Source organism: Ornithodoros turicata, chromosome 3, assembly GCF_037126465.1.
Source record: "Ornithodoros turicata isolate Travis chromosome 3, ASM3712646v1, whole genome shotgun sequence".
NCBI classification, from domain to species: Eukaryota; Metazoa; Arthropoda; class Arachnida; order Ixodida; family Argasidae; genus Ornithodoros; species Ornithodoros turicata.
The window spans coordinates 67354424-67380110 of NC_088203.1; the positions used below are offsets into that span (position 1 = coordinate 67354424).

Genomic DNA, 25687 nt, shown 5'->3' on the forward strand with positions numbered 1-25687 from the left:
GTTGAAAATTTTGAACCTCTAATCGAACCTCGAAGATCCCAATATTCACCCAGAGAGTTTGCATTAAAAGCTTCGCCGTGCCGCAGGCAACGTGCCACTAGTGAACGAATGCAGAGCGCTGTTAGCGTCAGTCAGTGTTGCACGCGCTTTTAGAATACTAATGCATGGGCTGCATGGAGTCAAGAACAAGTGAAGCCTGCTTTACGTTCCTGTCCCGAATTCTTCAGCATGCGTGTACATGAAAAACATCTACACATAATGACGTTCTGAGGCCGGGCTGGCATTAGCATCCATGAAGGGAAAACACATTGCATCGGATTAGCCGGCAGGTGCGGGCGTTCGTATTATCGTTACCAAACCATGGGAGTAGCGATACAGCAGAGGTTCCAGCAAACGCGCACGTGCATGTAGTCTCGGAACGCCAGGTATGGGTGTAAGGGTCCACCAGTATGATTAATAGACCAAAGCACAAAGTAAACAGTGGAGACACGTGAGCCCACACCATCACACAAGGCCAAAGCATTGCCGTCGTCGGGAAGGGTGAAGCACAGCGTATTTTCGAACTGCTGCGATGTGCTTCTGACGGAATATGCCTGGTTACAGGGAAATATTGTGGTGAGCTCCTGAAGAAGTTACGCGAAGTCATTTAGGCAAAGCGCCACAGGGAGCTCAAGGGTGTCCGTCTGCTCCACGTCAAAGCGCCGGCTCATTCTACACAGGCAACGGTGAGACACGCGACCTCATTAAGTTAAGACATTTTGCCTCATCCCCCGTACTTTCCCAGCCCTGCGCCTAGTGACTTGTTCCGCTTTCCACGTATGACGGGTACACTGCGTAGAAAGCGTTTCGACGACGATGTGATTGTGCTGTGGTAGATTGTGGAGGTGGACCAATTACTTAACACGCAGAATGAGGAGTTTAACAATAGCCTCCGACCAGTGGCGTCGGAACTATTTTTCTACTGGGGGAGCGAAAAAACGTGCTACCTTAAACATCATCATCATCATCATCACCTATTTTCCTTGAAAGCTCGTGCTTGCGTTATACAGGGTTGCTGCCCGAACTGTAAACGTGCACCTAACAAATGACATGTGCATATTTGTACAGTAGATCTAAAATAACATTGCAGAAGTATTGTAATTAAATAGCGCTTGGTGGTGGGTTAGTTCGTATAAGTTCATCGCGTCCGGCTTTTTTTACTTCTGCGCAGTGCGTAGCCCTCTTCGAGGACCTCTTCTTAGAAGTCGCGGCATGTACGTGTGCCTGGACTGGAAGCGAAGATCGTCTGATCCGCAAGCCTTCTGCGAATAAACCAGACTTTCCTGGGCCGGTCTGGAGCTCAGCAAGAATGTGTCCGTTTGACACCCAGCCTTTTGACTAGGTGTCACGCTGTCGTTTTAACTCGAGGGCGACTCAATAAGAAAAGCCGGATAAATGAAAACAGCGGGTAATTTTGGACATCGGTACGGTGGAAAGCGAGGAGCCACCAATCAGGTGGACAGTGACGGGTGAACATATACATAACATACATAAGACAAGAAACAAGCTGCGATACGTATCACTTTCCAGAGGTGTGGCCTTCTCCGATGTCTATGGCAGTTAATAATACTGTAACGCTGCTGCAGTCGAGGACTAGGTGGTGCTCCCTCGACGTTGCCACTGCCGACACATGAACACAACACCGGTGCGAAGTTTCGTCTCAGTTCATCGCACTTGTCGTACTACAGGTCTTATACGCCAGCTCGAATTGGGCACCCTGGCCACAACCGACTGAAATCTGTGGCTGCGCCTCGCAAACCGCCATTATAACAACCCTCTGTCTTCAACCGGGCGGTTTCTTTGTATCTTTATTTCCCCCAGATGTCTGGTGTCTTCCGTGCCTTTCGCGATTCCCGTTTGCGCCTCTGTCCCCCCCTCCCCACCCCCACCCCCACCGCACCACGTGGATTGGGTCTGGTAATGCTCGCGCCCCCCGTTACACACCTTCTGACTGATTTATTGCAGTTCGAAGCTTCGACAGTCCACTTTGTACCACAAACCTTTCCATGGTCAACTCCAGAACCCTGTGAACCTGACACCATTGGCATGTAGCTCTTCTCAAACGGTCTCCGCACACAGTGACAGTGGTAGGATTTCTGTATACTGCTCTCTAAATTTATGGCTGCCGAAAGAACACATGCACGGGTCACTCCGTTAGACCGTTGAAGATTACGACGCTGGGCTGACACTGGGGGAGCCGTGCTCCCCCATTCGTAAATGAGGGGGAGCCGTCGCTCCCCCTGCTCCCCCTGTTCCGGCGCCCCTGCCTCCGACAGCTCATTTATCCATTGCAGAAGTGCGTGCCGTTGGGTGGAGAATATGTAGAGGAATAGTAAACCTCCCTCGGACTCTCATTGCTGATTCTCTGTTCCTTCACGGCAATAGTAACAACTTTATGAACGCTCCTTACATTGTATAGTGTACCATTACATTGTATAGTGTACCATTGACAACTACACAGTACCCGCTACGTCTGCACCAGCGGCATGGCCGAGTGGGCTAAGGCGTCGGCTCATTGGTGGTAACCAAGGTCGTGCTGTAGACTGGGAGGTGGTGAGTTCGAATCCTACCACCGGCTGTGCTGTCTGAGGTTTTCCCTGGGTTTTCCGAAGACTTTCCAGACGAATGTCGGCACTGTTCCCCCTGAAGTCGGCCCAGGACGCATACTAATCCCCCTGTCCCCCACTCCTTCCTGCTGTCCTCTCTCCGTCCGTCGACATCTGTACGCCGCTCATAGCCACTGTTGCTTCGCGGTGCTAACACACACACACAAAAAACGCTACGTCTGCAAGTGCAGTGTGCTTTATAGGTCCCACCGACGCCGACAGCCAGCCATCTAACAGATGTGGAACAAGAGAGAGGAAGAAGGATCACCATATAAAGCTACCGCATTGAAGCGCGTTTGGCAGAATGCTCAAAGATGCAGACGATTTATATAGTATTTTTGTTTATATATCTCTCTCATGAATTCACTATTGTCACCACCGCGCTAAGCTGCTTGACTAGGGACGGGTAGCAATGACGCAATCATGTAGTACCCATATAGTTTTTTTTTAAATTCCTTGTTAGCGCCGCGAAGCAACTGTGGCTGTGGGCGACGTACAGACGTGGAAAGGTGGAGGGAGGACAGCAGGAAAGAGTGGGGGACAGAGGGGCCGACTTCGAGGGGAACTATGCCGACATTCGTCTGGAAAGTCTGCAGGAAACCCCAAGGAAAACCCCAGACAGGGATTCGAACCGCGTCACCCCCCAGTCTCCGCGTGGAAAGCGGCCGCCTTAACCACTATGCCACGGAAGCTGGGCCCAATATAGTGAAGACGATGATGAGACAGGAAGCAGAGCTATGTACATACCTTACTTCGCTGCGTACTACAGGCATTGTAGATATGGCCCGGTATCCCACAGGTCGAAGAAGCGTCACAGTGAAAGTGGACTTCAGGTCAGGCTCATCAAAGCACGGAAATGCCTCCCGCGCGAAAGTTGGCTCGAAGAAGGTCACTACGAGATGTCTACAGAAGCATTACAAATGACGCCTCTAACTGACCGCTTCGTCATACTTACTGAGGCTTTCCGTGAAGATCATAATGATATTTGTAGAACCCTCTCGTATCACCCAGGCTTCCTTGAAAGTTAATTTTGAGAGCATACCTGTATCCCCTTCTCAGTACCTCCGCTAATCTGATGTATAATAGGTCAGAGTTGGGCTCAATGTGATATTCGGTTACTGGGACCACTTCAGGCACATTGTTTCTGCCTAGTGGTCTTTCAGGGGCATAACCGACAGTCTGAGACTCGTGATGGTTAATGACTGTAATCCCTGGCTCTTCACCCGTGATAATGCTCAGGTGAGATGCGTGGAGGACTATAGTATTGGTATCCAGGACACAGTCGACAAAGATTGAAACGCGTCCTCTGAATAAATCGTCGCGGTTTGTCTCTTGACGATCTTCAGCGAAAAATGGTATTATTTCGAGGTCATAATGTTCGGGTAAAATGTTCCTCGGTAACCTCTGAGCGTAGTGGCCACTTTGAGTAGATGTTCGTCGAGACAGAAGCCCCAGTGAGTCTTCACGAAGTAGCAAAGATGTATGAGCCAAGGGACGTCTTCTCTCGCGCTTGGCAGACGTTAATACCGTCTCACCATCACCTGCACCACACGTTAAACATTTCTGTGAGCGGGACATTTCGTCCAAACCTGGATCTATCACTAGATAATATGCCTGCGGCTATAATTTATTTGCGAGGAATCTGAGAGGCAATTAAACACAAGTAAGAACTGCGAATAAAGCACGTGTTGCCGTAAGGTAAACTGCAGAGTCTGAATCAACAATTAAGACGAAGACAATCTCCCCTGCGCCTATGTAATGCTGAAGAAAGGAAAAGTACACAAGCGAGCTGGTGTAACGTTGAAGTGGGAAGCATCACCTTAAGCTTGAGGGGAACGAAGTCGACAGGAGGCCCACCAGCCATCTAATGAACACTTTGTTTACACAAGCAAAATCAGGTTGAGGGAAGGAAGTCACAGATGGAGGGGGAAAGGGCAACCAAGGGTTAGACCATAGGACATCGATCCTTATTGTGAAAGGGCTCATTATTTCATTCCCCACATCACCACCAGCAATGGGGTAGAGTACTCATCTACCTACTCATCTACCTCTAGAGTCATCATCTTAAAAATAAAGTTGTTGCTGTTTTTCGTAAGGGTGGGCGTCAACGTGGCGGCTTTGCGGCATTCGCTTCTACAAAGGGTGACCCACCCTACACAAAGGGGTCAAGTATTCAGCCACCCTAAGTAAGTGTATTTAGTTACGTCCTCTTTGTCGTATTTTGTTCTGTCCTTATTTATTTTTCAGTGACCTGCTGATCGTTGGTGTATTTCTCAATTTGTGAGCATGGAGAGTATGTTTCTCTCACTGCTAAGTCCCTCTAGACTTTTTTGCCTGGTCTCGCGCTCATAAGGGCATAAGTAAATAAATAAATTATAAAAATAAGTCATGTTTATTCTCAGTCCTAAAAAGGTCTTGCAAACGTTGGGTAGAAGCCTCTCTGTAAAAACAATATAAAAGTCTCCAGGGGGTCGGCTATTCACAAAACATCATCCGGGATCAGCAGCTGAAATGCATTTGGGGCTACGCACAAATCTGGTACCGCTCTTTCATAGGCTGTCACACTCAATTGGAAAACAGGCCACCACTGCAGAAGAGCAGTGTAGGGGGTCAGTGATAAAATGTCATCTCTGACACCCTTGAACAGAAACCCAAGTGTACGCAAATGTTTGGTTAAGCACAGGAATCAATATATCCCTGTAAGAAAAATGTGGTCTATAAAATTCCACTTTCCTGTGGTGTTTATTGCATAGGGCAGACGTCGAGATGTATTATAGACAGATTTAGGCCGCTTTTACACTAACGTGACGTTTTTCAGGTCCGTGAGATAATTGCCTTTTTGTCGGTAATCATCGGTGTCCTCAGCGTGTTCGAGACATGCGCCTGTTTTTGCATTTTTCACCGGCTCCATTTGGGTTCATGCAGGCCATACATACTACGTATTTCCTCGCGAATGGCGTGTTCGCGACGATAAATTGCTCCCATACCCCATTCTGAGCGATTTTCACGGCACAAAGTCGTCTTTAAATCCGTACCTTTTCGCACTACAGAGCCTCTCCTCCGTAATTTGTAGCGAGCAGAAAACGGAGCAGCATTACTCAAGGCTGCTTTGTTCACACTGACCGAGACCGTGTGCCCGCTCCGTGAAAATTACTGCATGCCCGTTTCTTACCCGTGTTTTTCGGGCTCCACGCCCCTGTGTATGCATCTTTTCTCGCTCCCGCTCCTCGGTGTTCGAATTTTGTTACCTATCTGTTTAAAACACAGATTGATGTTGCCCCATTAGCGTCATATCATAGATATTACAACAAACATTTTTTATACGAGTCTGGGTACGCCTTGTCGTAGAGGTCGAAAAGATCGTACCCGAAGGTGTCGAGGGCCTCTTCACCACGATGAACGCGGGCGCGAAAATTGGCTGCCGCCAATATGCGCAGAGCAGAAGGAGAACACTTAGCGGACAAAGCCGCACGCAGATTAGAGTACGTTTCTTCTTCAGTCGTCGTGAGATGATCGTAAATCCTTTGAGCGCGACCACGTAGCCGCGCCGGCAAAACCAGCAACTTCCTTTCATCAGACCACGAATTAGCTACAGCGCAAGCGGAGAAGTGCTTCTCCCAAGAGTCGAAATCTCCGTCCCCCGAGTACGTGTCGGGCAGGAGAAATTGTCGAGGGCAGGCTGCATCCGGGGCCGTCATCCCACCGCTGCCACCAAGTGTAACGTCCGAGCAAAAACCAAGCGTTTAATGAATAGCAAAGTGGACCCGCATACGGTGGGTCCAGATTCCAAGACAGAACTCAGAGCTCCCTGCGCGAGCTCAAGGTCATCAGCGTCTCGCCCAAGCTCTTGGCGATGGTGATGACACCCCTAAAGCAGCCAGCGGCCGCTACAGTTTCTTCTCACTCCTTTGTCGGTATGTTCGTCGTACTGGGGCTTCTCGTCAAGGGCGCACAGGCAACTCATCTACTCTCCCACGGAGCCTGACGTAACTGGGAGACCATTGAGAAAACGTAAAGTGATGCTGTGAGGACACTACAACAAGCTCACGCAGTGTGGTCATTGATTTCTCCATCAGCGGGAGACCTGTAGCAATGAAGAGGTTGAAGGTCGCGTGCTCGTGGGTGGAGCGCGCAAGGCCACAGCATCGTGGACCCTGCCTGACAAAAAAATCGCTGCGCGTCTCTCAGGTAAAAATAAAAGATTGTCTCACTTGGCGTCTAAAGTAGAGACATGACGCCACCTTTTCAAAAATAATCAAGGAAATCGAAGATGGCATTTTTGAGAAAATTGAGATGCAACATTGGCAATTTTCGCCTACCATGTGCGATTCTCAATCTAATAACGCAGAAACCACTGGGCCGAGAAAAATGAGAAAAACTTTATACAGCACGAAAGCTCTTTCAACGTCCTATCGAATGGCACTAAGCTCGATGTCCTCAGACGTTCCGTCACGAAGCAAATTGGTAACAAAGTTTGGCCTCTTTGAACATTTACGCCAGGTTTGGCATTTTTTAACAGAAACTCTGTGGCTCTCAGAGTTCTGCGGGTGGCTGTCGACAGTGTCTATGGTGCAGCCTATAATCACAAAAAACCTCTAGTTCCTAAGCATAAAATCAGCGGCGCTAGAGCAGTTGAGAAGGTAGAGCAGGCGGTGCTAGACCAGCTGCTGCCTCAGACTTTCCTCCTCTCTCCGGCGGAAACTACTCCGCGCACGAGCGTCGCACGTGGCGCGATTTGCGTCGTTTGAGCTGTAACATATATTTTTTTCTGGGAAAATTAAAAAATATGAGTTTCACACGTTGTTCGAGTTAAAATGAAACTACCCAGCGATGAGCTTTTTAACGCACACTGTGATCCAACATGTAAACGTTCCCTGAAATTTCGTGTCCTCATATTTAATGCGCACTTGCTGTTTAAGGTGCCGGTGTGGCTGGTGTGTCATAATGCCGAAGGAGATCGAATGCATGCGCTGCAAGGAGCTCGAAAGCACTGCCGAATGACTGCAGTATAAGTGCATTACAACTAGGGTTTCCGGTTTTCGGTAGTTACCGAAAAGCACCGATAAACGTACGCCGGTACAATTTTCTCATGTTCGGTGGAAACGGATTTTGCACCGATAGCCATCGTAAATGACCGTCTCAAGCCTCTCGGTTTTGCACCTGCACTCAAGCAACTGATGAACTCCACTTCCCTCAAACGCAAGAAAGCGGAGAAAATGCGGAACCTGATGTTGGGAGACTCTGCAGTACTGTATGCTAAGTTGACCTTTCTGTCAGAAACCTCAAGCATTCTTGTTCAAACCATGAAACTGATTGAGTCAGAGCGCACATAATAACTGATGTTTTCTACGTGCTTGGACTGCGATTGGTAGCGAAACTGCAGACGTGGTGTGAAGCAACACCGCGTTAGGACTTTGGAACAAGAACAATAACTCTTCTAGGAGAAGATGACGGAGTTACATCGAGGACAGTGCGTGACAGCATTCAGTAGATTTTACGAGACTGTGCGCACAAAGTGGATCTCTACAAGGGAAAGGACCTGCCTCTCACAATGGACATTTCAGATGAGTCCTTCTGGTACAACGTCAGGGTTATTGATCCCACCAACAAGTCCGAAGTAGGCGGTAGCGCTGAGCGCCATACAGTGACCTGCCACAACTCCAGGACGAGCTGGCTGAATATCTTTCGGTGACTGTGACCCCAACAAGTGACTTTTCTATTGCCGGCTTCTGGACGGCGCACAAGGAACAGTTGCTGGTGCTATTGCCCGCAGCGTTGGACTTGCTTGCACTTCCGGTGTCAAGTGCTAATGTAGAACGCGCGTTCTCACACCTAACATTTTTACAGCGAAAAGAGCGGTGTGCGATGTCTGCTGAGCCTCTTAACATGCACCTGGCCATCTATTACAATAAATTCAGGCCATAGCCGTTATAACTCTTGTAAAATCTGAAAATAAAGTGCTTTGTTGCTGTACGTATAGCTCGCGCCAGTGTCGTTTCAAGCCGATTTTCACCGAGTGTCTTGATGTTTAAAATATTTCCATCGAAAGCCACCGCTTCGTGGTGAGCGGAATAACCACCGTTTCTTTTTTTTTTACACCGTTTCCCTAAAAAATAAGCACCGGAAACCGGAAGCCCTAATTACAACCCACGAAGATTTCCAACTTCTATGCCTCAATACGACTGTCCTGAAGGTGGCATATTTTGAACTCCGTCGGCAGCGCGAACCTATGAGCGACCATATTCACAAGTAAGTCATATGTGTCCTTGTCGAACGATGTTAAAATCTGGGCGCTCAAAATTGGTTTGGTCCTGCATTAAAGTCGCTAAAAACTCCAGTACAGGACGCAGCACATAAAAAGGCGACACAATACACAACTCTGAACTGGAGAAAAGCAATATAGGCAACTGTGTAATTGTCAGTGTGCTGTGTCTTGAGTCACGTTTTTATGTATTGCCCTGTGCTTTTAGCGATATTGAGCGTTCTTGCTTTCGGTTCAGTGAAAAGTAAAAAAATGTTGGTTTCTAAAAGAATACAACCGGCCTCGGTGGCTCAGTTGGTAGCGTGTTCGCTTTCTGACCCCGAGATCGCGGGTTCGAACCCGGCCGAGGACGCCAGCAACTTGGTGGCAGGGTACAAGTTGCTTGGACACGCCGTCTTCCGCGAGGGACGTTAAATACGGGGTGCCGTGTGATGAGCTTTCATCTCACGTTAAAGAACTCTCAGGTGGGCAAAAGCAATCCACAGACCGACCGCTGTGGCGTCGCTCATGATCTCAGTTGTCTCGCGACGTAAACACCCAATTATTATTCTTATTACTAAAAGAATACAGCATGTGTAGTAATGTACAGGGTGTGTGCAGATAAACTGCAGTGGCTCTCAGGTACATGTGGAAATGCCACTGCACACACACTGTACTGTGGCCGGTTACCTATTTGCCTATATTTTATGTAAATCTGTGTAGACGATACAGGTACACTGCGTATCGCCAGTTTGCAAGGTGAGTTTGGCACAGGCTTGGGAAAAACAAGAGCATGGTCATCCCAGCCTGTGCAGTGAACAGGATCTGGTAAGCCTTCCCCACAGAAACTGTCACGGGCTTCAAGTACCCAACATCCTAACTGGAGGTACCTCTTCGCACAGCTCGTCTATCGCATTTAAAATAATTAAGCATCTGTATTTAGGATGATTTATAGCTCTCAGGATGATGCATGGTTCATGAGTTCAATATGTTGTGTTGAAACACAACACTAGTCCTGTTTAATGAGTCTTGCGGAACGATAGATGAGCACTCCTTTCGTGACATTGTGTACCGTTGCTACAATGAACAATTTCTTTGAGCAAGGCTAATGAACAAACCAAAAGCAGAGTCTCGGGTCCCCATTGCATTGTCCCAGCCCCTCACATTTCTAAGAAACTAGATCATGCCAACAAAGTAGAGCGCTTCTGCTGCCACACGAATACTTCTCGAAATCATCCTTTGCGAAAACAACTCGCGATTGGAGTGACAGCTCCTCATCACTAGGCATAGTATCAGACTCGCATCAATTTCGAAACCACTGCTTGTTAATTAATATTGCACGTACTTTTGTGTAAGTTGTTGTAGTTGTATCCTATGCTGCACTGTAAAACCTTTGCCGAACCTTGTACGCTCATGTAATGCCGTTTATAGAGACATTGAGGTAATGTAATAAATAAATAATAAATGAATAAGTAAAAGGCTAAAAATTTCTGAAAGTGGCCTTGAAGCTCCAGGGGTACCACGGCACCCCTCTCGGTACGTCCATGATCGCAACTGCTGATTTCTAATTCAAAGGCTAAATCGGTTCCTTAGCATCCTCCTCAGCGATTCACCAAATCGGCTATTTCGAACACGCATTCTGAGTAAAGTTTATCAGTGAATGAGAATGTGAATGAGGCTTGCCCAAACGAAGTCATGACATCGTGATGCCGTGATGATGTCATCCTCCTCAACAGTCAAAAGTTTCTGCTTCTTAATTTACGCATTTCCCAAGACGTATTTACAGTGCGTTACATTTTCGCTTTTCCCGCTTGCCATGCCACCAGCAGAGGTATCGTGGTCCTTCGGCACCGGGAACAAGTTCGTCGTCATTGAGGCAGCACGGGTAGCGCAACCAGGGAATGAACTGGAGGTATCAGTAGGTGACATGTCGAAGAGCTCCCTACCAATGGTGTGTTGGAATGTCACGACATAAGCATAACACAAACCTACTACGCGCATGTGCCTTCGTCGTTATAGTCGCAAATTCTTCACAGAATAGGGGATATGCAAAATGTGAGGCGCCATACACCAGCGACAACGCCAGCCATCTTGGCTATGTCGAGAACCGTGAAGCAGGATCACGGTTCTTACTCAATTTTTACTCAATACGCATGCTTTACGCAGCATAATGATCATACAGTTGTTCACCAGACAACGTGACGTTCAAATCGAGCATTAACTAGCAATGAACATCGCGTGTCTGTACACGGGCGAAGCACATGTACAGACCGGCAGTGCCGGTCCAACTTCGTTTGTAGCATGCCCCTCGTGCATGCTGAATATATAGTTTTCCTAATGTACGTGCCATTCTTCTTCTTCTCGGTTGCAATGCGATTCACGTAAGTAAAATTTCTTCCTTCCGTAGGGAGGTCCGTGATGTGTTCTGGTGGTGGTGGTTGATACCAATGACGTCTGACAACCAAATGCTAAATAGCAACAGCGTTTAATTACACTATATACACAAGGCATGTAAAGGAAAGGCATACGAAACAAGAACTCGGCGGGGTAGAAGTTGACGATGAGGTCCCAGACCTTCGGTCGCGAGAGTCCCCGCTCGAGCTGTCCGAAATTTTCATGCGCCAGTTTTAGGGGGCGAAAAATGACCGCTGCCCCTTGCATGGCTGCTCCAATGAAAATGCCCAAATGAAACACAACTAACTGGGTTGGTCAAGTGAAAATACCCGCCCAGGCTTGGTCTCAATCCCGTAATCCCGTCCGCCATCTTGAACATGTTTTAGTTTCTACAGTGGTTTCGGCTTTACAGATTAGCTCTGGCCTCTACAAAGGCTCTAGCACCAAGTGGGTCACGGGCGCCGGACTTCCACGTGAACATTACGTACAAAAGCCATTCATGTAGCTCACGCAGACGGAGATGCGAGATGGCCGTCGCTGTCTTTCTCTTACCCTTACAACATACTTTGAAGGCACTTCAACACTGGCAAATCGTACACTGATGAAGACAGAGTGTACACGTGTAGTGCACCCCTCGATAGGAGTACGCCGGCGACGCACATAGGTTCCAAACGCGTTATACGACAGCACATGGTAGCAAGGATTATCCCCGCACCCCCTCGCACCCCCTAACGCTTTCCCAAGACTCTTGCAACCCCCCCCCCCACACACACACAGATACCGGCCAGAAAGGAAAAAAACGCCACAAAAGCATCAGATATGGGCGCCACGCCCCTATGCGATACCACCCCACCAGACGAAAATCCCGGGAATACGTGTATCCCCTAGTGGTATCTCGTTCAAATCATTTCTCCGCATGTCATGATGTAAAGCGGGAAAACGTCCCCCTTCCATGCGGGTCCGATTTCACATGTGTGTTGCACCGCCCACTTGACATAACCAACATGGCCGACATAGTTCATTGTTACCAGATACCTCGAAGAACCGTGTTTTTGGCAGATCACTGAAGTGGGTGACTACGGTTTAACGACGCAGAAATGTGGAAAAAAGAACGGCAGGGAGGATTTTGATAGACAGGAACCTTCACCAGAAGTAAAGACAGTTCGTTAAACTTAGGTTCGTGACATCAGTATTTACAAATTAAAACAATTAACAAAAGTAACATAGAAAAGGAAACTAAATTGACGTACAATTAAAGTTTAAAGCTCAGCTACGTCGATTTTCGAGTGTTACAGAATGGAATGGTACTCACACGATGTGTTCATAAGGGAACACTGATTATGTGTGCAAAATAGTAATCCAAAACTCCTCGTCGTTTTTCGAGAAAGTGAAGTTTTAGTTTCACTGACATTCCGTCTTGTGGCCCGCAAACCCTGTGTCAACGACACATTCGTGGTTTGCCCGTGCTCCGGCTTGGCGTGACATTTGGCTTGGTTTCTTCCGCCAAGCCGGCCGGTTTCTTCGGTCGAGCCGTGTGCTGCACAGATTGACATTGGGGAGGTGATAAACAGTTCGCTATTAGGGAGTCAGTATATTTCTGAACTGCAAAGCATTTGCTAGGCCAGTACAGACTTCCTAGTGTGTTACGTGCAGGGTGTCGAACCGCAAAAAATACGGGTTCGGTTCGGGTTCGGGTTCGCGTTGTTTTGATTTCGTTCCGGTTCAGTTCCGGTTCGGCCACGCCAAAAACCGAACCGGTTCGCAAACCGGTTCGCAGCCCCGAACCGGTTCGCGAACCGGTTCAACGCTTCCGTTTTATATGTTCCATAAAACTGCTTTTATCAGGAAATGCGTGGCTAATAGCTTACTGCTGTTGTCTGCATTGACGTCTTTAGCGGTGAGGTAGCACTTTAGCGAGAGAAATAATAAATGGATGAACACTTATTGCAAATAGAGTCCACGCTGATGAAGCGGTGTTGTCCCGCCTACTTTCTGTTCCCAAAATCTCTTTTTCACACGCACAGTGCCAGCAAGATAAACTTAAAGGAAGCCTAATAAGATGGACAGCGTAAGATAGACGACAGTACTTGCCGGAACACTGCCTTCGCAGCGTGAATCGATCTGAAACCGTACTGAAGCATGTCGAAAATGAGCCTGCCAGCCTTACTCTGTCCGAGCTCACAGCAGTGTACTAGTTAATCCACCTCACAAAGGCAATGTATCACGACACAACTGCACTACCAATAAGCAGAACCACATTTACTTTTCAAACCACGACCAATCAAACAGGCACCGTTCTGCGTACGCTCCTTCTCCACTTCTCATGTTTCTGACTTGTTTAATTTTTACTGCTCACGTGTAAAAAGAAATCTTGGGCGCTTATTTGATCACATATTCGTCGTGTAGAGCTACATAACTGGCCTACTCCATTCCTGTTGCATTCGTCCGCGTGGCACCTCGTCTCTGAAGAGTAGACGCCGCATCACCGCGTGCGTGGGGCGCCAGCCGCGGCGCTCACAAGGACAACTGCGCTTCAACATGTTAAAAAGATGCTGAAAGTATACTTACTATACGTCGTCGTCTGACTGCTAGGTGAAAATTTCTGAAATCCATGATATAGGCGCGTGATGATGATCCCGATGTGTCTTCGTTCGCGGATAGAGAGGAACTCTTGTGCTGACTTTTATGTCCGAACCGTTTTGTTGCGAACCGGTTACCGCTATTATTTTTTATGGTTCTGCTCCGGTTCGGGTTCAGCAGTGTTCTGAAAATTTCGGTTCGGGTTCGGGTTCGGGTCCGGCAAAAATAACTGTTCGGGTACGGTTTTCGGTTCGGGTTCGGGTTCGGTTCGACACCCTGGTTTCGTGTTCTGTGCAGCGTGCCGAGAATGCGTGAGCGTTTTGTTCCCGAATGCAAGAACACTTCAGCATGGAGTTCCAATGTTTCAAACCACAATTTTCCGAAAGGCGAAAGGAAAAACTATTGACTGCAACAGTCGGTTACAACTCCGACTGGGTGCCACCTTCGAAAGCAGCGATTTGATCTGTTCATTTCGCTCATACGAATGTTACGGAAGCAATGCGCAACTTGTTTCACACGAAGCCGATTGCAGAGGCAGGACTAGGCATCAGATAAAGGTAAGACGCATAGGCGACGACTGCGCGGGGCGCGTGGGCCCTTGCACCCCCGGAACATGAACTAGGAGGGGGGGGGGGCGCCGCCTCCCCAGGGAAGTCACGCTAAGAGACTGACACCAACCTTTGGGGCTCGGCGCGCCCGGGTCAAAAGAGCGAAGAGGCACCAACCCCCAAAGTGCACCTTGCAATTTGTAAAATATGTATCCGCCCACCATACTCATTACCACATAAGAAGGGGAGGCGAAGAGACACAGGAGGTGACACAACACATTGCCTGAATTTCGCCCAAAGCAATCAGATCAATGAAACGAAGCAGTCGAAAAGGTACCAGCAGCTGCCAGTGAGGTGTAACGGTAGGATCATCGGAACGCATATCCGTTGGGAGGGGGTTCAACTACCGCTGCTCCTTTTCATTGACCATATCTATTATATTGCGCGCATTTCGGGTCAAACACCGAGGATTCAATGCATTTTGTTCCTTTTGCACTCAGTTTTCAAAGGCATAATGCCTTCAGTTGTGCACATGTTAACTGTTTACGTTCTCTCTGTTTCTCTTTTCTTTTCTTTTTTTCTGTTCTTCCTTCCTCTTATTTCCATACCAGTTCTGCATACATCATAGGATCCCGCAAGAGTGTGGATTCTTCAGCTTTAGTTTTGTGTTCTTCATTTTTCTTTTCCTTTTCTTTCCTTCTTTTTGTTTCCTTTTGCTTTCTTTTTTTCTTTGCCTTTTTTGTCGTCCCCCTTTCACTTTTTTTTTAATAACAAACCGACATCCATCTGGCTTACCTTTCCTTTCTTTTTTTCTTAACATATCCCCCCCCCCCCCCCGCCAGAGTACTTACTTCGCGGTGCGCCCTTGCCCCCCCTCCCCCCTTCCGGGAAAATGGTAAGACGCGTAATGTTAGACAAGTCAGTCATGCGGTGCAAATGCCATCACATAGAAAAGAAAAATACGCTATCTGTCAGTTACTGCTTCATCGTTCAGAGATTAGGCTCCAGCGGGTGTATTCTCAGTACAGGTTTGGAATTGCCTTATTTGTTAAATGATTTCGCACGCATTCTGGCACCACCGAAAAGCTCCACTGGCACCGAAAAGCACTCCACGTCTCAACTATCACCGTCTGGGTTTCAAGCTGGAGGCTGTCACCAGTGTCAACCAGACGCCCTTTCAAAGTTCATCTGTTTTTGTTGACTGAACAGTGACACCTGGTACTGAGACATTTCATTTTCTGATAAATCAGGTGCATTGCATCGCTTGTGCTCGACTTCTTTTATTCGTATACCCTTGCTGTTGCTCGCTAGCTTAGAGCAACCATGCCTGCGGTGTTTGTCCAGTGCTTTCAGAGTACGTTTAAGCAGTATCATCGTGTCATATGCACGGCAGCACATCTTGTGTATTTTGAGTAAGGTATAATTTTAAATGCTGGCTCAGCTGTTGTATTTTGGTCACAAATAAGGTGTTCTTCCAGAGCCCTCAAGGGGTACATTCAAGCAGTTTCATGTGTGCAACAGCACATACCTTTTCTCAGTTTTGAATAAGGTAAATCGAAATCTTCCAGTTGATGTGTTTCGGTCATAAATTTTGTTTTTCGAGACGTTTCAGGATTGCATTCAAACAGCATCATGTGTGCAACAGTACGTTCTTTTCCTCAGGTTTAAGTAAGGTAAATCTGTCCGCTGTTGTGTTCTGGCAATACAACAAAAGCTTGTGTGGCATTCAAGCGGTATCATGCCCTTTCTGTAGCTGCTGTACTAATATTGTGAGTACAGAGACATTCCTGCAGAACATATCGGAGCATCTTGTGTGCTATTGTTGGTATGATCTGCGGCAGTATATTGATAATGTTAATTATTCAATGACTTCAGCTAACATTTACACTCTTACTTCCAGGTAAACCTGTCACGCAGATGCCCTACCCCTTGGTATGCTTAGTTCAAGATTGTACCGAAACAATCCACCTGGAGCATTATTTTTCAATTGGCAGAGGCTTTACTATCACAACACACCACACACTGCATGTCTAAGGTGTGTGTACAATGCATCAAACTTGTTCTCAGGTATAGGCGAGCTGGTACGCAATTACAACATGAAACAATTGACACAGAGATCGTAAAGTCATGCCTTTTCCTCCGTGCCTCGAGTTTCATGTTGTTATCCTCACATGCAGCTCATTTCGCCTGTGCTGCGCAGTATGAGCAAAAGCACATATTGTTTTTGGTCACATGACACGGGGCATAAATACTATACAGCATACATCATGTAATCTAACAGTTGTTCACGTTTGGGTATTTTAACCATAGAATTTACCCTGCATGCACCATACCATATCCAAACACGAACAACTGCTAGACAGCAGCAGTACTGTTGCCGTATAGCATTTATGGCTTGCGTCCTGTGATCGGAAACAATGGTATCTTTTTCTGCTACAACCGGTAAACTACAGTAAAGACTTAGGAATACTGTGTCATATCATAAACCACTACGGGAAATGGCAGTTTGAAAAACTGGAGTAGACTGTCATTAGAACGAGGGACATGTTCTACGGTGAAATTTTTTACAGTGTGTGCTGTACCACGTAATGCACTGCAGGCCTACCACAGTTTGGTAACGCTCTGAATACTGATTTGTTCAAAAAAAGAACGTGTGCGTTTCTTGTAGTAACTTCCCCTTATGCAAAGTCGTAGAAAAATGTTTTCAGCCAATGGGGAGGGAGAGGACATCATTCTGGACTCTCGTTGACCTACAATGTGTTGTGTGTGAAGGTAACTTTGAAGAGTGTAGGTGGTACAAGACTGTGTACCCACATTCTTGGCAGTGTTGACTAATAACCATAATAAAGTAGAGAGTGCATTTGTTGCTTCGTATATTTGTGTCATGGCAAAGTATGTAGAGATGCATCTGTCTCAACATACAGGTGCCGAAACTGCTTTTTGTGCCTGAAATATGACAAATAGTTGTCTGTTCAACACCACCAATCATGTGCCGGCCTCCATGACATGTCTGTGACATTCCAAAGTGATTAACATGTCCCACAGATATGTGCACTGCTGATGATGATTGTGTACCTTCTATGGATTCTTGTTTCAAGAAAAGTACTGTGTGATTTGTGAAGAGCACCTCGCTGTCCCTTCACAATTCTACATAAAAATATGTAAAGTTTCGGGAAGGAAACATGATGAAGGTCCATAGCAAAAACCATGAGACGAGGGATAGGAAGGCATACACAATGTCTCAACATTGTGTGTGTATGTCCCTTCTTGTATCTCCTCTTCGGGTCTCGCCATCATGGACACTATCACCAGCTCGCTTACAATTGAACCGTTCTTTCAACGATAAAGGTTACTTTCATGAACTAGATGGCAGCCAACGTGCTGTCAATAAAAAAAATAACGGAAGGAGCTCAATATGATCCGTAGGCTGTGCGTAGTCATTGCTTTCTGACAAATGGTGACTTAGAATTTCAGGACATTGCCTGCAGTGGTAGTATATACTTGTGTTCTCACCCTTGACGCCCATTGTGTGTCATCGGTCTCCTGTAACATGGACATAGCTAAAAGAAAGTATATTTGTATTTGTTCGAATACAGTTGGTACAGCACATTGTTTTTACATGTTCTTTGGAAAATATAAATAAATAAATTCTCCTCTGCAAGTCTCCTGTCAGCTCTGCAGAGCAGCTTCGACACTAAAAGCCACGTGTGAAACCCAAACTAGTGTTGAAGGTCCATATAGGTCATAGATAGATACTATTATTATTATTAGATCGTAGGTCAGGCTCAGGTCCTGGTAGGTAGCAACACAATTGATCCTTATTAAAAATTTGTGCAGGAGGAGACCAACATAAATAAATACACCAACTGACTCTCACAAATTCTGTGGTGTTATACTTTTGAAGCAATATTAATACAACGCAGTGCTCTTTTTTGTTGTTGTTGTTGTTCCTTTTAACCTAGAAATATTAGGTCTTCGGCATCACCAGCCTTAGTTGCTGAGCATGCAGTTATTTACGTTGAGCGCTGCAGTTTCATATTGGTTTCCCTGGGCAAGCAAGTCCGGGCTTCCCCATTTTGATAAGGGTCTTTCAGCTTTGATATGGTATTTGTGGACAAGGAAAACATTTGGACTCTGTGTATTTTGCTACGAAGTGCACCGTACAAGGCAGAGGACAGCATCAACCATTTCCACCAAGGTTATTAAATTTCTGATAAAGTACATATACCTTTTGTCACTGACTAATTTGGTGGCAAAGTTAATTGAGCGGCACACTCTTAGAAATGAACTTCACCACATAGCACGCTCCTAGCCAACCATCATCACGAATGACAACGTTCTCGCCCCCGATTTGTCGAAAACGGGAGGCGGCGCGCTATTCTGTGCCGTGCATAATGGCACAAAATAGGCTCCGCCTCCCGTTTTCAACAAATCTAGGGCGAGAACGTTGCCATTCGGGATGATGGTCGGCTAGGAGCGTGCTATGTGGTGAAGTTCATTTTTAAGAGTGCAGTTGTGGAATTTTAAGCGCATGTTCAAAAAAAATTAGGGTATGGGAAGTGCTGCCTGGTTGAACATCTGCAGTACACAATATAATAATTGGGGGTTTACGTCGCGAGACAACTGAGTGTGGAATACACAGTGTAATGTTCCTTATTATGTCAATGTTAGCATGGTTCAAGAAGTGGGAAATGTTGCACTACCATTAACAACATCTGTTGGGCCCAGCAAACAGGATACATATACCCTGATTTGAAGACACTATGCCTAACTCAAAAGCAGTACGAGATCGACCCGCATGTGTTTATTTACGAAACTATAATGAATTAAATATGGCCTGTGTGGTATACCGGGTGTTTCAGTTAAATCCCCGGGCTAAATAATTCGCGAACAGGTGCACCAGTCGACGAACTTTTTTTTACAAGTATCTGTCCGATACCACCTACAAGCTGCGCACCGTGTGAATGAGTGGGAGGCGCTCATTATTTAAATAAAAATTCAAATGAGTTTCAAACTTCTAAAGCAGGGCGCTGTCGGCATTAAAATGGGTACTACCCCTTTTGGGACCTTCAGTGGACACCTTTTAGAGAAAAATATGCTACCGAAGCGGGTCATTTGTTGCAGTAATTAATTGGTTTCGGTTTACATATTTTTGTCGCGGCTGGTCACAGTGAAGCGCAAAAGGACGTAATTCATTGGTGTAAGGACATAATTCATTGGTGGATAAGGGAATGGAAGAGCGTCCTTTTGCGCTTCACTGCTACCAGCCGTGACAAAAATATGTAAACCGAAACCAATTAATTACTGCAACAAATGACCCGCTTCGGTGGCAGATTTTTCTCTAAAAGGTGTCCACTGAAGGTTCCAAAAGGGGTAGTACCCACTTTAATACCGATAGCGCCCTGCTTTAGAAGTTATGTTTTTACGAAACTCATTTGAATTTTTATAATAATGAGCGCCTCCCACTCATTCACATGGTGCGTAGCTTGTAGGTGGTATCGAACAGATGCTTGTAAAAAAGAAAGTTCGTCGATTGGTGCACCTGTTCGCGAATTATTTAGCCCGGGGATTTAACTGAAACACCCGGTAGAGCAGTGCGCACACTCAAGTAAACATGCAAAAATACGTATAAGGGCTCTCGACCTACATGCCGCGATGCGCTCTATGAGATAAACAACACACTACAAAACTACACCCAACACTTTTTGTGCAGGGCAACTTTCATATAACCGACGAATGGTTGAATGAATGCAGTTCGAATGGTCACGATACATTCCTACGTCGTTCATTGCGGTCACGCTATGATGCTGCACAATATATGTATCTCGTGTAACAAGCCTGGCAATCGCACGATGTGCACACGGGCAGAAATGCGGTCTTCTTTCTTTGAAGACCAGTCCTCCGCAGGTATATGCTCAAACGACCACCAAGTCTCACGTTGTTGCTCAATCTCTCCCATTCCTGCACTTGCAGTAAAAGCAGCAAACGGGCCGACGTGAATGGCAGCTGAACGGTTCAACTGCGAAGTTCTCGAGCACATAATCACAATTTCACGTCGAAAATGTTGTTGAGTTGAGTTCGCAATTGTTGTTTCCATCGTTCAATAGTTCTCGGGATTACCTCGGACGAAACGCTCATCGTAGCCGGCGACCATAACTGGATTTCCTCGCAAACGGGAGAAGCCGCCAGGAAAGTCGGAGAAGCCTCAGCTTTCATCCAATCAGAAGTACGATTCTCTATCTACGTAGATGAAGCAGGTTTTTCTCATCTACGTCACAAAATGGCTGCGCCCATGGCTTGTTTTGGTTTCTTTGATTAATTAATTTTCGTAATAGGAAGACAAAATTGGGAAGCGAAGGTGCGTTTCGGGGGCAGTTGGATGTGCTGGTTCTGAATATCACAACCGTTTTAACACATCGGGAAATCGGCGTAGCTGTTAAAGGAACTGTAAAGTGAATTTCAACCCAGGGTTATCTTATGATTTTATGAAAGCCTAGGAAGAGTACATCTCAGTTACGAAATATTTCTTTTTCAATCCTTTTTTCTTTGAGTAATCGAATTTCAAAGATTGCATTCGAGCGCAAAGCGCAGTACTCCCTCAGACAAAACACTGGGTTAGCTCGTGTCGGCTATGGCTAGTCTCGCCTTCCTAATCCGCCTCCTGGTCTGTGGCTCTGTGGCTATGGTGGCTAGATGAATATTGTCTGGTGTGAGGAGCGGCCGCAGCCTCCTACCCGACGGAGCGGGACTGTTGCGGAAGATGGCCACCAGGCGCGCTGCTCCACGGATGTATGCTAGTTTCTGTGCGCTCTGGCTAGTCACCGGGCGGAGTACTTTCGTGCGTGACGTATCAGAGGGTGGGATAACGACGCTGTCGCGTCTTTGAAGTGCTTTATTTTACTTTATCGTCGGTTGTGCACTGTTTTGTGGAATGGTGAACCTCGAGAAGACGTCTAACGCCAGTGTGAAGAAAAAGCAGCGTGCAAAAACGAACAGAGCGCAGGTCATCCGTCGTCGTACATGAAAGAATTCAACAGGGGTGGCCTACGCTACTGTTCAGAAATACTCTTCAAGCTTGTCTCCAAACTTGAAGATACCTTCACAAGGTTCTTTTCATGTCGTAAAGGGCATGCAGACAGCCTATACTAGAAGTCATGGCATGCGCTATGGGCAGTGATGGGCAGTACTTGATGTACCAAGTACCCAAGTAGTACTTTAAGTACATTTCTGTGTACTTGTACTTTACCTAAAGTACATTTTAAACCGTGTACTTTGTACCGTACTTAAAGTACTCTTTTCCCGAGTACTTTCCCATCAAGTACTCAAGTACCCAAACTGGACTCCAGACAAAAAGACACAAAAGAGTATCAAAAATGCACACTACTAACAGCGCTAAAATGACAACAAGAAAACGAAAACACTCAGATAGCGCTATCTGTGTATTTTCGTCTTCTTGTCACATTTTAGCGCTTTTGGTGGGATGCAGTACCAGTGGAGTCCCAGTCTGTCATTTTACAAAAAAGGATTTTTGTGCTGTTAAAGAGCTTATTTGTTGAAGCAAATTTATTGTTGAGAGGCTTGGAACGTTGAAAAGGTATCAAAACTTCTATGATTATGTTAAACGAATGGAATGCACAGACAACCACACATTATGATACTGCAACCGGCAGCACAATGACTTGGTCAATTGTCATTTCAGTTCTTTCAATGCAAGGTTCTATGCTTTTTTTATATTGTTTCCTTCATTGGCAATTAACAATCATTTTATATCACAATGTGTGATTGCATTCACATGATGAACACTCTAAAAGACACACATGCTTTAATTTTCACATTTTACGTTTTTTTAATTGGTCACATGGATTACATTGATGCAGATCACAGTCGTATAAAAATGATGGCTTACATTGTGCTTCATCCGTTTTTACTTTCTTCATATTCTTTTTTAAACATGTTGTATTTCAAAAAGCGCATGGAATGCCCAGAAATATATAATAATATATATAATTATTATTATAAATTATTATGTATATTATTATATTATATATAATTAATAATATATATAATGTCAGTTGGCCTGTACTCCCCCCCGTGAAATTTCCTAGCCTGTTATAGCAGAAGATTGGTTCCGGAACACCACACTAGGCGGGTGATCTTCGATCATTCAGGGTATAATATACAATCACTGCCCAGTTGACACATTACCTCTCTACATGTAACTGCAAATTATGTCATCTGATTAAGTTCACATTGACGGGTCAGCACTTAACCTAGGACTTTATGGCTTTAGAGCATTTGTTAAGAATGCTCGCTAAAGTTTTGCCAAAAAAGTAAGACACATATACTAAACAGTGAAATGCAAAGTGATACTAATTAAATTCACAATGTACTTGATGAATACTTGAAGTGCCTTGCCTAGTACTTTGTACTTTACTTGAAGTACTAATGACGCCAGGTACTTTGCCCATCACTGGCTAGGGGATTGTCGGCCGAGGGGAATGTTGGCCGTCAAGCCCATAGTGAACATTTCACGATGAACATTGTAAAATTCTATGCTGTGATGAGAATGCACTTCCTCGTAAAGAGCATTAACCGTTCTCGCGCAGAGCGGAGCAAAAGCAGAAACTTTCAAAGGAGGCGCGTCTCCAGTGAATACACTTATGTGAGCATTCAGACTCGTGTATAGATGTTCTTTGTTTTCATTGTGTGCATATGTATGTACATATATATCATGATGAGGGGACGAAACAGGTTATTTCTGTTGCTGTGTATAATAAATCTTGTTTTGACATTGCCAGGTTGAAATTTGCAGATGATCGTGTCTTCACTGACTGATAGGAAACTTTATGGCCTTGTTGTTATGACATTAAAAAAAGAAAACTAAAAGTAAGAATGGACAAAAAAAACCTGATAAAAGGAAGAGATATAAAAGTTGAAAAGGGAGGTTGCCATCAGGTTTGTCAAGTCCGAGCTACGCATGGGACATACCAAGCTGAGTACCTTATCCTTTACATGCTTGGATAAGCGATCTTCAATGTGTTTTAAGCTATTCGTTTTCCATTGGTATTTACCCCTCACTGTTCCATTCCTCCGCAAGACTTCTCGGCCACACGGGCGAAAACGGCCCGTTCAGCAGACACGCTTCGTGAGCGTTCGGGAGAATCTTCGCATACATCCGTGTTGGCGCGCCACCTGACGACGTCTTCCGCGAACGGGCCGCCTCGGCTGCGGCGCTCCTCACACCAGACAATATTCATCTAGCCACCATACTGTGGCGGAGGCGTAATGTTGTTTTGAGGTCCACGTCGTGTGATGTTGATTTTTCCAAACTTGAATGCCCTCGAGCTTGCGATAGTCCAGCAGTCACGCCCGCAAAACTTTTGTTCATACGAGTGCACGCGGTAGACGCACTATGACACGACATCATCAGCAGAATCGTCGACGGAGGATGAATTACCGTCATTGCGGTCACCTGGCCGTCGTGGGAAACACCTTCATGTCTAATGAAAATGTTGAGAACCTCGCAGCGGAAATATGGCCTTGCTCTTTCGGTTCAGGTGTCCTTGCGGCAAATGCGTGCCGATGCCGACGGCAGAAGAATGCCTTCTTTGCCGCGAAATGAGACGTTACTGAAGCAGCGCAGCGTTTGCATTTCAAGAAATCTGTACTTTGAAATACTGTGGCTGAAGACTGAGTCGCTCCAGGTATCCTACTGATACGTGATAAAAAGCGACGAGTACGCTGTTATCAGGAACAGCAAAGTGAACAAGTGAGTTCATTCATGTGTGCCTTCGGTTTGTTATTAGTAAAGTTACATATCATAATTTTACGCTGTCCATGGTACATGCAGGAAGTTCGGTACGTTGCCCACAAACAGTTTACCAGGTGGCTTTGGGGACCATTAGGAAAGCACTGCAGAAGAGTCCTCGAAGCATGTGCTGTATATGCAATATGGGAAAACTTTCCTTCTGAAGCATACAAAGGTTTTTGCCTTTTTGACGTGTGATGCAGTAGGTGGTGTCTGACCACGTGAATGTTTATTCGCTTTCACTGAGATGAAGCTCTCACTTTTCTTTCAGGTGCTCGTAGGCACCATTGAATGCCTCCCATCTTGACAGAGGTACACTGGATGGTTTGGATGAACACTGCTCGATCACAACAGTATCCCTTTCATGCACAATAGAGGTCTGCCATATGCCCTTCTTGAATAACCAGACAGCCACACACAATAAAATACATTCTACAGACAACAAAGCTTGTAATGTTGCTTTATTGGTCACTGTGTTTATGAATGAGCATACAAGTGATAGCAGTAAACAAGCAAACAATGAAGGAGAACATCCCCATACTGTGTTCTTATCATTTTGCAAGTGCTACCTCGCACCAACCGATAACGCAATGTATGTATGCTTTCTTTTTTCTTCTGTTCAGTACACAGGCGTTTGCCACAAACACGTTCCAGTCCATAAGCTCTAAGAGAACATAGGCTATCACCGTGCCTATAAAACATCTCGAGTTCATGACTTCATCGGTATAAGAAGGCCTCAAGTGGAGTCATGCCAATGGCATCAACAGAGGCTTCTCTTCAGAGGCATCCCTATTGTTGAGAAAAATTTTAGACCTTTTCTGTGCACATCCATCCTTACAACACTTTCTCAATTTCTTATTATAAATTTCCCATGTTTTCCCTCATACCAGTCCAATTGCAGTCATTGGTGCGGGCTCAGGCCTTTTGCAGACCGCTACTATTTCACTGTAGCTCACATCTTTTCAAGTTGTTGGTGTTTCACTCAGGAGGTGATCTACATCCTCTGCGAAGATAAGATATGGTCATGGCTAAATGTCGTCCCTATGCTCTTTATATCGACACATGGTCCCTCATGGCTATCATGGATGTTGAAAGCGTGCCAGGTCAAACCTAGAGGCATTATCTCGAAACTTGTATACATTGTTTCTTGAATGACAGCTCACTTGTATGCGTAAGCTCATACTTCTGCACATGCTAAGCAGAAGCTCTGCATTTCCCTCAGAATTGGAACTACACCTGTAAAGGTGGGTACAAGTGTGCTGCATCCACGGGTTTAGCTCAGTGCATGCGCGGGACTTGACAGCAGCTTCAAGCTTTTCCTTGACCCTCTGTTACAAGATCCTCTTGTGGACTACATGGCCACTAAGCATTCTCAAGCACACTCTAAGAAAAAAAGGTTGAAAACGGGTAGAAGCGCAACAGTTCTCCCCGACCTATTTTCTCTCTACCGACTGCAGGTTGAAGTTGTGCT

At 45.9% G+C, this 25687-nt stretch overlaps 1 protein-coding gene across 1 annotated transcript in view; it reads right to left on the bottom strand.

The window, feature by feature from the left end:
• The window catches only part of LOC135388567 (aminopeptidase N-like), a 300033-nt gene that overhangs the window by 203113 nt on the left and 71233 nt on the right, over nucleotides 1-25687 (bottom strand). Inside the window, exons 3-4 of the mRNA XM_064618186.1 lie at nucleotides 3601-4186; nucleotides 3393-3548 (exon numbers count right to left, since the gene is read on the bottom strand). Coding sequence (XP_064474256.1) covers nucleotides 3393-3548; nucleotides 3601-4186 — 742 coding nt within the window. The remainder of the gene's footprint in view (nucleotides 1-3392; nucleotides 3549-3600; nucleotides 4187-25687) is intronic.